General features: G+C 48.0%; 1 protein-coding gene across 1 annotated transcript in view; it reads right to left on the bottom strand.

Annotated features, from left to right (window-relative positions):
* The window catches only part of PPP3CC (protein phosphatase 3 catalytic subunit gamma), a 75,061-nt gene that overhangs the window by 14,893 nt on the left and 47,907 nt on the right, over positions 1-12,261 (bottom strand). The window contains exons 5-8 of the mRNA XM_018563691.1: positions 6,918-7,063; positions 6,156-6,295; positions 5,974-6,051; positions 5,598-5,692 (exon numbers count right to left, since the gene is read on the bottom strand). Of these exons, the coding sequence (XP_018419193.1) occupies positions 5,598-5,692; positions 5,974-6,051; positions 6,156-6,295; positions 6,918-7,063 (459 nt within the window). The remainder of the gene's footprint in view (positions 1-5,597; positions 5,693-5,973; positions 6,052-6,155; positions 6,296-6,917; positions 7,064-12,261) is intronic.

Genomic DNA, 12,261 nt, shown 5'->3' with positions numbered 1-12,261 from the left:
GTGCTTTTCACTCGCCTCATAGTTCTAGCCGACCTGTGACAATGAGACTGTCACAGGTCGGCTCAGTAGATCGGGAGGTGAGCGAACACATACCGGCGTTCGCTCACCTCTCGATCCTGTCACGGCTCTCTGCCGTGACAGGGAAGGGGCTGGATTCCCCTCTCCCCGCTCCGCCAGCGCTGGCTGGCGTAACGGACGGGGCGGGCACAGCTGGCTCTGCCTCTAGATAGGCAGAGCCAGCTGTCAGTCACGCAGCTGGGCGGATCCAGACATAATTGTCAGGATCCGCTTCAGCTGCGGCGTCTCAGTATACCGCGAGCTGCAGCTTAGGGTGAGCTTAGGGTGACAGGACGCTAGTTTGTGTCCTCCTGTTACCCTAAGGAGAACTATGGGGAAAAGCCTTAACCCCATAGTTCTCCTTTAAAAGTAGTAAATGGACAACTGTGGTAAAATTGTGGCTCTGTTAAATATAAGTGTATCTCTAGGCAAAATTGTTTTTTTTTTAGTTTTAAATAGCATAAGGAATCGTTAGATCCTCTGTCAGGTTTTTATTGATGTTTGTGTCTCTTCTGGGGAGATCACCTTCTCTATTACTTCTGGTTCACACTGTCGCTTTAACAGGGAATCTAAATTTTACAGTGGTCTCTGAATCAGGAGGTCAGGGAGGACCTCTTCCAGCAACAAATGTCTATAGGATGTTGACCCTAAATATAGAGATATTTCCTTTTACTTCCTGTAGTGTCTCTGGGACAGGAAGTGAAAGGAAACATCTCCAATAAGACACTGATAACAAGAAACTTGATGGGGTTATTCACCATTCATATCTTTTATTCAGAATTAAAAAAAAAAAGTTTTGCTTCAAGCTATAGGTGAGTAAAGCACAGGTTCACTTTATGATCCACTGATAGTGACCGAGCTCCTGAGTTCAATCCCCTCTTATTATTTTTGATGGGTTAATGTATTCACACATCAAGTGAATCCAGTGTTGTCTATTGTAGTCTGCAGCTGTACCCCAGAAGTCCCGCGCCGACATCGAACCCGTCTCTCCTGGGTTCTGCAGCCGGCCTCCTGATGACACACGTGGCTAATGTGTAATTTTTGTAGGTTGCCCTGAAGCCTCCTGGGAAACTCACATCACACATCCCAGGAGGCTTCAGGGCAACCTACAAAAATTACACATTAGCCACGTGTATGTCATCAGGAGGCCGGCTGCAGAACCCAGGAGAGATGGGCAGCTAAATCGTTCTACCTAGACAAGAAAGGAAAGGTGGAAGAACATGTAGGGGAACCCTACAAAATGTATTTAGAGTAAAACAACAAAAAAATGTGGTTTACGAGGAGTTAACATGTGCTCTAGGGGAAAGTGGAGAATGAAGGTGACGGTCCCCTTTAACTTAACATCGTGTGTACTTGCTGTAAAATGAGCACATGACCATGCACGTGTATCAGCACATGCCACAGCGGCCTGTACTGTTAACCTTGAGAATGGAACTGTTGATTTGTGATGAACAGACTGTCACTAGCAAATATAGTCACAATGAAGGTTGCTTTGAGATGAACACACTGACTCCATGCTGGAGATTGCGTGTCCCTTCCTCCCCAACACAGACAAGTGCTGGTCTGAAGGGGGAAAAAAAACGTCTGATTAGAATTACTCTGCTGACAGAGACACTGAATACCCCAATCATGAAAAAGTTACCCACGAAAGTGAACTAAATTTATTCTAAATGAGTTTTCTGGATAGGTAAGTCAGAGACCTTCTCAATGGTTTTGGCATTAAACACCTTTGAGGAGAAACGACTATTAGAATGGCCTGAATCAGGATGATTTACATGCAAAATTCTGCCAGAAAATGACACTCAACGTTGTATGGAGATGGACTGTGACAGAATTGCAGCGTGGTGCCTGATGAGAGCGTAACAGAACCAGGGACGTGCGGTCAGGGGAGGCAGGTGAGACGAAGCCTCACCTAGTATTATGGAGGAAATAGCTGTCAGCTTCAAGTCTGAAGCTGACAGCTTTTTCTCCATTCAGATCGGCATGTTACAGGTTACACAGCAGGGAAATCCTCCCCGCTGTGTAACCTGTCAGGGAAATCCTCCCCGCTGTGTAACCTGTCAGGGAAATCCTCCCCACTGTGTAACCTGTCAGGGAAATCCTCCCCACTGTGTAACCTGTCATGGAAATCCTCCCCGCTGTGTAACCTGTCATGGACGGAGCGCTGCTTGCTAATTACAGGCAGCGCTGCATCCGGCTTTTGACAGGTAGTTAGGTTACACGGCAGCGGGCTTCCCCACTGCTTGTGTTACCTAACTTGGTGAGGCAAGAGCTGTCACAGCCTCTACTCGGTGTTAGAGGCGCGAGCTCTGTGGATGGCTGGAATCAATGGCAAAGCGCAATTGGTCCAAGCAGTCCAATCAAAAAAAGAAAGAAAAACCCACTGAGGCCATCGATCTCGATGCCTCAGCAGTGACGAGCAAGTGAGGGGCAGGGAGGCTCCTCCCTGTCTCCTGCACACTAGTTAGGGGAGCGGGTTGGGGGGCAGGGCTTCGGCAGGCGGGGATTCATTGGGCGGGGGGATGGTATAGCTAGTACTAGTTGGTCACATTCATCTGTCTCCAAGCCACTTCAGCTCCAATGAGTGTCAGGAACATACCCCAACATTTGTATTCACATAGGTAGCACCGACACCGATCACCATGGAATATTTAGATGTTGATTGTCCAAGAACAGGATGGAAGGTCTGAACGTTGTGGAGCCATCATGTTCTAATTACATAATCCCATCCTTGGTTTCAGTAAATCTCCGTAAGTGGTAATTTCACGATTTACATGGCTGAAGGTGAGAATTGTCAAGTCGTCGGGGTAGAGATGTTAAAATGGCATTATATGTGTGGTGTGGAAGGCCCACCCATTTAGGGATGGTTCTGGACAGTGGGGACAACTGGTTCACAAGAGGCATTAAAAAGGCCATCAGTCAAACTGAGACAACCCTCCCTGTTAATAATTCGATTCATATGGCCCAAAGTGTGAATAGTTTTCAAATCGCTGGGGTAGAGATGTTACGATGGTATTATAAGTGGAAGACAGAGGGTATCAAAGGCCCCTACCACTGTTCAGGGATGGTTGTTACAGTTTGGGGACCAGTTGTTCTCTCTGTTCAAAATGTGCACCTCCCTGTCCTCGAAAGGATGTCCCCTTTCCTTAAAGGAGAACTATGAGATGAGTGATTTCCACTCACCTCATAGTTCTAGCCGACCTGTGACAATGAGACTGTCACAGGTCGGCTCAGTAGATCGGGAGGTGAGCAAACACATACCGGCGTTCTCTCACCTCTCGATCCTGTCACGGCTCTCTGCCATGACAGGGGAGGGGCTGGATTCCCCCCTCCCCGCTCCAATCCGCCAGCGCTGACTGGCGGAACAGACAGGGGAGGGGGCGGGTACAGCTGGCTCTGCCTCTAGATAGGCCGAGCCAGCTGTCACTCACGCAGCTGGGCGGATCCAGACATCGATGACGGGATCCGCTCCGGCTGCGGCTCAGTATACCGCGAGCTGTAGCTCGCGGTATACTGAGCTTAGGGTAACGGGAGGACGCTAGTTTGCGTCCTCACATTACCCTAAGGAGAACTATGCGGAAAAACACTGACCCCATAGTTCTACTTTAAGGTGTAGAAAAACTGCAGAGACCTGTAGAATCTGCCCTCCTATGCTGGACCATTCATTTCTCGAGATGTTGTTCTCTCTCCCCAGATGTACAGGTCTTTGCAATTCGCTTGCGATTGGCTGTTAAGTCTTTTGGATGTATAAACTTATATCGCAGTGTATTACTGGGTTTGAAGGACACAGGGATTAGGGTGCTTTTGCTGCTTTCGTGGATATAAACGCTGGGCTATCTCCCGGACACTCGCTGGAACTGAAGTGGTGGCTTAGAGAAGCTACAATACATCTTCAACATTACAGGACAAGTCCAGGTGATTGTGACCACCTACTACGTATAGTGGAATAAGGTTATATGATGCATCCTGCAAGCAGGGTTTCTTTGTCTCTGCAGAGTGTGCATACGTTTATTAGCACAGTTTCCAGGCGGTGTATTGTCCTCTTCCTGTACAGAGTGTAACAGAATCATATTCTGGACCTATCCACTGGTCAGGCAATATAGAAGTTGCAATGTTCTGTGCCTTTATAGACTGCAATATGGTAATATTATCATACACAGGTCAGGCTGTGCAGCTGCAATACCCTACAAATGACATAAGAATAACAGAATAGATCTTTAGACGGGGAATCTCCTACCATCAAAGATCAGGGAGGGACACTTGTAGCCTCTCATCGAGACAGTGACGGAATACTGTTTTAAATACAGGTGTTGACCGCTCAGCAGTTTTTCACACAAAGCGTACAGGCAGTGAGAACCCTGTGTCTTGTGTACAAAGTTTGAGCAATTACCATAAAACTGACAACATGCAAAGATCACTCAGTGCTCATATTGTCTCTCATACATACAATATATCTCAGACAATGGCTCTTCTGTCCAGGCAGTCTGCTATATACAAAGTACAAACAGTCACAGCCTGGGGTGAGAAAATCTGCCTGGGCTCAGTGGTTTTGCAAATCTTGCTTGAAGAGCTCTGCGGTGAACACTTTTGGGGGTATTTAATAGGGATTTGTATTGCTAATAAGCAAGCTATCATCAAACACTCGGCATGGGAAATCAGGCACTGCCAAGGGTAGCATGTACCGATGGCTTAAAAAATAAAAAGAAGAAAGTGTCTCTTTCTAGTTTCAACACACACTGACAATATGGCTGCCGTACCTTGGCTCTTGTGACCCATCTGAACAAGGGGAAAGGCTATGCACTACATTATTACAGGTTGTTCCTTATTTCTGGCAGTGAACCTGCAAATTGTCAGCGAACGTTGTGAATCCTGGAGGTTCGCTGCGACCCTTGAGTGACAGAACAGATACACAGCGCAGTACATACACATTGATACTTGCCGTACTGGACACTCTGCCACCTCACTCAAATCAATGGCTTTAAAAAATTGTCTCCACATACAGTAAGAAGTGAAGAAAATATCCCGACCATCAGTGATGGTATGTATGGTATAGGGCAGGGGTTACCTGAGCTCCCTCCCGTGGAGAGAGAGAAAGAGAAAGAGAAAGAGAAAGAGAAAGAGAAAGAGAAAGAGAAAGAGAGAAAGAGAGAAAGAGAGAAAGAGAGAAAGAGAGAAAGAGAGAAAGAGAGAAAGAGAGAAAGAAAGAGAGAAAGAGAGAAAGAGAGAGAGAGGTCCCAGTAACGATTTTAATGTGCTCGTTTTTTAAATAAAGGTGCTTTTTCGTTGGTGGATCTCATTGAGCTCGTCATTTGAAAAGTAGATCTCCAGATGAAAAATTGTTGGCACCCCTGGTATAGGGAGTAATGAACTTCCCCAAAGCAACATGTTTTGACTGACTACTGGAGCAGAATCATTAGCCAGGCAGGAAAGAGTGGTCACCCTGTACAGTCCATTAGTTTGGAGCGTTCTGTTCTTATTTTATAAAATGTTGGAAGTCCCCTTTAACTAAAAGACGCACACAAGCCAGAGATCCCTCTAACCTTTGTTGTTGTATACATCAAGGTAATTCGGTGCAGAGAAAATGGTGATGAGAGATGGGAAACCAGTCGTCTGGCTCTTTCGGTACATCCGGTAGCTGCAAATTGAAAGAGAAGCATGATGTGTGGTGTATAACGGGCATCGCCATGTGACTCAGCATCACTGTCCACCTTCTACGGCAAACACTTACTGACGCTTTTTTAATCCAACAAAAGAATGTACACATTTCTTCATAAGTATTGCCAGGCTCTGCAAGCTGCACCTCTTATCTGCCCTCCCCTCCCTATTTATTTAACATCACCCAGAGAGGAAACCACAGTATGACGTGACCGCATATTTTTTTTCTGCCAGATAACAATGGGAAGAGAAAGGCATTACCCAGCATCCTGTGCTTCATGGGCCCGGATCACTGACAGGAGATTGTTGTTCTGCAGGAATTCACAGACAGCGGGGTAGCTATAAAAACACAGGCGTCATATTAATTAATGATTATAGGAATGAGCTGTAAAATACAACAGAAAGCTATGGTATGTAGTACATGCCGAGTACAGGACAATTACCTGTAGAAATAGGAGCAGCCGCGCACTGTGTTGTGGGTAAAGTGCTCCAGTGTCTTCTCATTGCCATAATCCTCGGCAGGGTCGGACCATAGCAGGTCACACATGGGGCCGAAAGCGGGCGGCTCCTTGAATCTGTCTAACTGATGAGGTGGAGAGAAGGAGAAAGCAGAATTAAGGTAGTAAGGGCAAAATACCAGTCCCATTGTCCCCTGTGCCAAGGCATGCCCCAACTCCCTTTCCCAGAATTCTTCCCACCAGTCAGTGCTTGGCACAAAATGATCAGCCAAGTAGCGGCTGCATCCTATCAGGCAGCCGTGGGCACCAGCTGTCTGAATAATATCGCTGGCAATGGAGATTCCCCCATCTACACTGTTTAGTTTGGATGCGTAAATCTATTAATTTTCTCTCATCCAGCTCATGGACTGAATGAGAGAAATCTAAACATCTACGGCGAGCCTCACTCTCAACGCTGGATTCTATACTTATTTCACAAAGAATACAGCAGGAGAAGTGAGACTTGCCTGCCTTCCAGGAACTCTGGATCCCCATGAGCTCATATACAGGGAACTGGTCCTTACCTTGCCACTGATTATGTAGGGGCATCTCCGTGGTATGTTTGTATGTAATCATTCAAAGCTGTGTGCAAGCAATCTTGTACATGCAAGAGTAATCCTGAATATTAGCTTTAAATGATTGTTCACATAGGAATAGACAAGGATGGCCATAAATCCGCAGCGTTACCCAGAATAAGGTGGGACTCACTTTCCTGATGTCGTCCAGGCAGGTGATTTCCGGGGAGAGACCCCCGTGCACACACAGGAACTGCTGGTTAAGCAGAGCTGCCAGAGGGAGGCAGTCAAAGGCATCCATGCAGGAGTCGTACACTCGCTCCGAGTACTTAATCTTACCTGCAGGAAGGAGACGGGACGGTTAGAAAAATATAGACATACATTAGATATATATTGAAAAGTATCACGAGAGCACTCATCTCCCGGTTTTGGTTCTACAGCGACTTAGTGGTTAGCACTTCTGCTTTGCAGTACTGGGGGTCCCCGGTTCAAATCCCGGTCAGGACGCTATGTGCAAGGAGTTTGCATGTTCTCCCTGTGCTTGTGTGGGTTCCCTCTGGGTACTCCGGCTTCCACCCACACTCCAAATGGCTCCTGTCTAAATGGTGTGTGTGTGAGAGATAGGGACCTTATATTGTAAGCTCCTTGAGGGTAGGGACTGATGTAAATGTGCACTATGTTAAGCACGGTGTAAACTGTCAGCGCTATATACAATACCTGTAATAAATAATAATAATCTCCCAGGGCACAAGAAAACAGATTTTCATCCTGAACTCCCTGCATGCAAAAATCCGTGAAACGTTCTTTGCTCTTATGTTGCTTAAAGGAGAACTATGGGGTTAAGGCTTTTCCCCATAGTTCTCCTTAGGGTAACGGGAAGACACAAACTAGCGTCCTCCCGTCACCCTAGGCTCAGTATACCTCGAGCTACAGCCCTCTATATACTGAGACGCTGCAGTATACCGCGAGCTACTGCTCGCTGTATACTGAGGCGCCGCAGCTGAAGCGGATCCCGACAATTGTGCCGGGATCCGCCCAGCTGCGTGACTGACAGCTGGCTTGGCCTATCTAGAGGCAGAGCAAGCTGTACCGGCCCCCTCCCCATTCCGCCAGTCAGCGCTGGAGGATCGGAGCGGGGAGGGGGGAATCCAGCCCCTCCCCTGTCATGGCTCGAGAGGTGAGCGAACGCCGGTATGCGTTCGCTCACCTCCCGATCTACTGAGCCGACCTGTGACAGTCTCATTGTCACAGGTCGGCTAGAACTATGAGGTGAGTGAAAAGCACTCACCTCATAGTTCTCCTTTAAATTAATTTTACATAGCAAAATAGATTTTGGGTACACATTGGTCCCCTACCTCTAGATGGGTGAAGGTTAGCACACTGTAGGAGTTATCTGCTAAACAGACACACAAGATTAGGCTTTGAAACTACAATATAAGCGCTTATTGACCCATGAATGGTCATAAGGTACACCACATATGTTGCTCCATTGCAGAAGCCACTACAGTAGAAGAACATACCTATATGGGTTGGACTTGATGGACGTATGTCTTTATTCAACCCCAAATACTATGTAACTATGTAACATTGCTCAGCAAATATACAATTTCTGGCAGCACTGTACAAAAATGTGGCTGGCCGATATAAGCAATACAGACACCGGCCTAAAGCGTGCAAAGACAAGATGGACACACAAAGTCTGATTTATATCAAAAATTTAAAAGCAGAACTATGGGGTCAGGGCTTTTCCCCATAGCTCTCCTAAGCGTCATGGGAGGACATAAACTAGCGTCCTCCCGTGACCCAAAGCTAAGTATATTGCGAGCTACAGCTTGCGGTATACTGAGACCGCTGCAGCCGGGTCGGATCCCAACATTATTGTCGAGATCCACCCAGCTGCGTGATTGATAGCTGGCTCTGCCTATCTAGAGGCAGAGCCAGCTGTACCCGCCCCTCCCCCGCCAGTCAGCACTGGAGGATCGGAGCAGGGAGGGGGGAAACCCTGCAGGGAGCCGTGAGTGACATTCATGGGTCTCTGCAGGGAGATGATCGAGAAGTGAGCGAGCAACGGTATGTGTTCCCTCACTTCCCGATCTATTGAGCCGACGTGTGACAGTCTCATTGTCACAGGTCGGCTAGAACTATGAGGCTGAGTGAAAATCACTCACCTCATAGTTCTCCTTTAAATATAGTTTTTTTTTCTGCCCCCTCCCCCCCCATAGGAAGTGGGTTGACGGACACTGACTGTCATTCAACCCGGAGGAGCGGCGACATCTAGTGGAGTTGCAGACTGTCAGGGTCAGCATCAGACTGAAGGCAAGTATTAAAGAAGAATCAGGAGAGTTCAATACACTCATCATCCCTATAGTTAGAGCCAACGTTTGACACGGCAGCTGTGACACGTCGGCTCAACAGATCGAGGACTGTGCGATCACAAACTGCTGATCACTCAGCTCACCATCTTCTCCCTGCAGAGAGGGGTGACTGTCAGCCATCGCTCCACACAGGGTTCCCCCCTCCCCTCTTTGTTCCTCCAGCACTGTCAGCATATAGCAGGCAATAGCCTGCTATATGCTGAGTTTTGGGTCACAAGAGGACATTAGTAAATGTGACCCTAAAAGAGAACTAAGGCCAAAAAAAAGGTTCGGCCATAGTTCTCTTTTTAAAGTAAAGGCTGTTTTATTTTTTGGGGGGAGGGAGGAATTGTTTTTTTTTCATATTGAATGCTGTAGTTCTGCTTCAAGTCTAAGCTTTGTACATCAATACCACTGCTGTGTGCTCCTGGCTGTATAAAACAACCTTACTACTGCCCTGGGGCTGAAACTAGGGCCTCTCATATGAACACAGCAACTGACCAGCTTTCACCCTCTAGGCTTCACGAAAGGGAGAATTTGGTTGGGTAAGCTGGGCAGCACCATTGGTTCTTATTGACGACATCTTCGTGGCACACAGAGAATAACGTGGACCGAAAACAAACAGCCAGCTCCAGAGAACACATCACAACAGCGGCGTGGTCAGAAACCGCATGCAAGGCAAGCGGGGACCACCAACACAAGGCTGGCATTGAGCTCATCCCGGATACGCCAGCAGTCTTTTTTTATATGTAAGATTAACCACCCGCAGTTTATGCTTCATGGTGGTTTTCCTGCTATGCGAGCTTTGCCTGGGGCAGTGGCAAAGGAATGAAGCCAGAGGAAGTCAGGCAGCTAGCATATTCAGATGGAGCTCAGCAATGGCTGCCCTTTTTTTTTTTCTTAGTACAGGTTTCCTCTAATAGAAATACAACTTTTAAATAGGCTGTGAGCATAAATCTTTAATCCCCATACTTCAATATTTCATAGAGCCATTTTTAGAAGCAATAAGAGCTTTGCGAGTATGCAGCAGATTTGCACAGTGTTCAAAGACGGTTTCCCTCCATTCCTTCAAACAGGTTTACCGCAGGCTATATGGGCTAGTCAGATGATGCTTGTGCACCACAATGCTCTACTTGATGAAGACTTTGGTTGGGGCACTGTAGGATATGCATCTTTTTTCCCCCTTTACTCTAGTGTTACCATGGCCTTATGGTCAGGACAGAAAAGCAAACGAATATGTCTTCCAGCAATAATTCCTGGCATTTTAACACATCCAACACATGGACACTTTTACTGGCTGTCCAGTTGCAGAGTCCTTTCAAGATCCAGAAGGATTAACATCAGATCAAGGGGACTGTCAGGGACCAACCAGAGCTGGCACATGTCATTAATTGGAACTCAAAGAAGTGACCAGGAATCAAGGATGTGTACTCTGGTTACACTTGCAGGGCCCGCCCCCCCAGAGCTGGAGTTCTAGCAGAGACAGGAGCTGTGGAACTGAATGAGGCAGTGGAAGTCAGGCTCAGCTGGAAGCTCACGAACTAGGCAGAGAGCCGCAATGCTTAGTAGGTAGCATGGGATCCACAGGGCGCGTGGTGTAAGGACCAGCCGGTCTTCCCCAGAGCTCCTGAAGATGGAGATGTTACGCTGCGTGCTGACCCCAGGTCACAGCCCCTAGGTTCACTCAACTCAGCTAACAGCCGAGGATGGTTGACAAAGCCAGAGCTCCGGACAGGCTGCAGACACATAACGGGAGACAAAACAGAGGTCAGGGGCAGGCTGAAGACTAGGATTTCCAGGAACAAGCCGAAGGTTAGGAGCAGACTGAAGACTAGGATATTTAGGAGCAAGCCGAAGGTCAGGGCAGGCTGAAGACAAGGATTTCCAGGAACAAGCCGAAGGTCAGGGCAGGCTGAAGACTAGCATTTCCAGGAACAAGCCGAAGGTCAGGGCAGGCTGAAGACTAGCATTTCCAGGAACAAGCCGAAGGTCAGGGCAGGCTGAAGACTAGCATTTCCAGGAACAAGCCGAAGGTCAGGGCAGGCTGAAGACTAGCATTTCCAGGAACAAGCCGAAGGTCAGGGCAGGCTGAAGACTAGCATTTCCAGGAACAAGCCGAAGGTCAGGGCAGGCTGAAGACTAGCATTTCCAGGAACAAGCCGAAGGTCAGGGCAGGCTGAAGACTAGCATTTCCAGGAACAAGCCGAAGGTCAGGGCAGGCTGAAGACTAGCATTTCCAGGAACAAGCCGAAGGTCAGGGCAGGCTGAAGACTAGCATTTCCAGGAACAAGCCGAAGGTCAGGGCAGGCTGAAGACTAGCATTTCCAGGAACAAGCCGAAGGTCAGGGCAGGCTGAAGACTAGCATTTCCAGGAACAAGCCGAAGGTCAGGGCAGGCTGAAGACTAGCATTTCCAGGAACAAGCCGAAGGTCAGGGCAGGCTGAAGACTAGCATTTCCAGGAACAAGCCGAAGGTCAGGGCAGGCTGAAGACTAGCATTTCCAGGAACAAGCCGAAGGTCAGGGCAGGCTGAAGACTAGCATTTCCAGGAACAAGCCGAAGGTCAGGGCAGGCTGAAGACTAGCATTTCCAGGAACAAGCCGAAGGTCAGGGCAGGCTGAAGACTAGCATTTCCAGGAACAAGCCGAAGGTCAGGGCAGGCTGAAGACTAGCATTTCCAGGAACAAGCCGAAGGTCAGGGCAGGCTGAAGACTAGCATTTCCAGGAACAAGCCGAAGGTCAGGGCAGGCTGAAGACTAGCATTTCCAGGAACAAGCCGAAGGTCAGGGCAGGCTGAAGACTAGCATTTCCAGGAACAAGCCGAAGGTCAGGACATGGATAAACTTCAAGGAATTCAGCTTCTAGAGCAAAAGGCATCTAACTTAGGAAACCATTGCTCGGGCGGCAACCTGTGAGCTGCACTGGGTTTAAATAGAGTAACAAAAGGGAGGAACCACAGAACTGGCCACTGACCGCACTGATTGGTTGAGAAGCTGAATAAGAATCAGTAGGGGAGGTCGGCTGATGCCTAAAGCTGCCATACTACTGCAAGTTAGCAAAAGAGCACATGTATGGAGGACTACAAGCAACAGCACAGCTCTGCATGCCTGGAGAACCGGGGGTAAGAGGTTTGCACATACTTGTAGAGCTACAAGTGACAGCACATCTGCATTGCTGGGTTAAC

This window comes from Nanorana parkeri, unplaced genomic scaffold (assembly GCF_000935625.1).
Source record: "Nanorana parkeri isolate BGI_ZX_2015 unplaced genomic scaffold, ASM93562v1 scaffold686, whole genome shotgun sequence".
In the NCBI taxonomy this organism is placed as follows: domain Eukaryota; kingdom Metazoa; phylum Chordata; class Amphibia; order Anura; family Dicroglossidae; genus Nanorana; species Nanorana parkeri.
The sequence above is the reverse complement of the archived record's forward strand: the minus strand, read 5'-3'. Positions and strand labels throughout refer to the sequence as shown.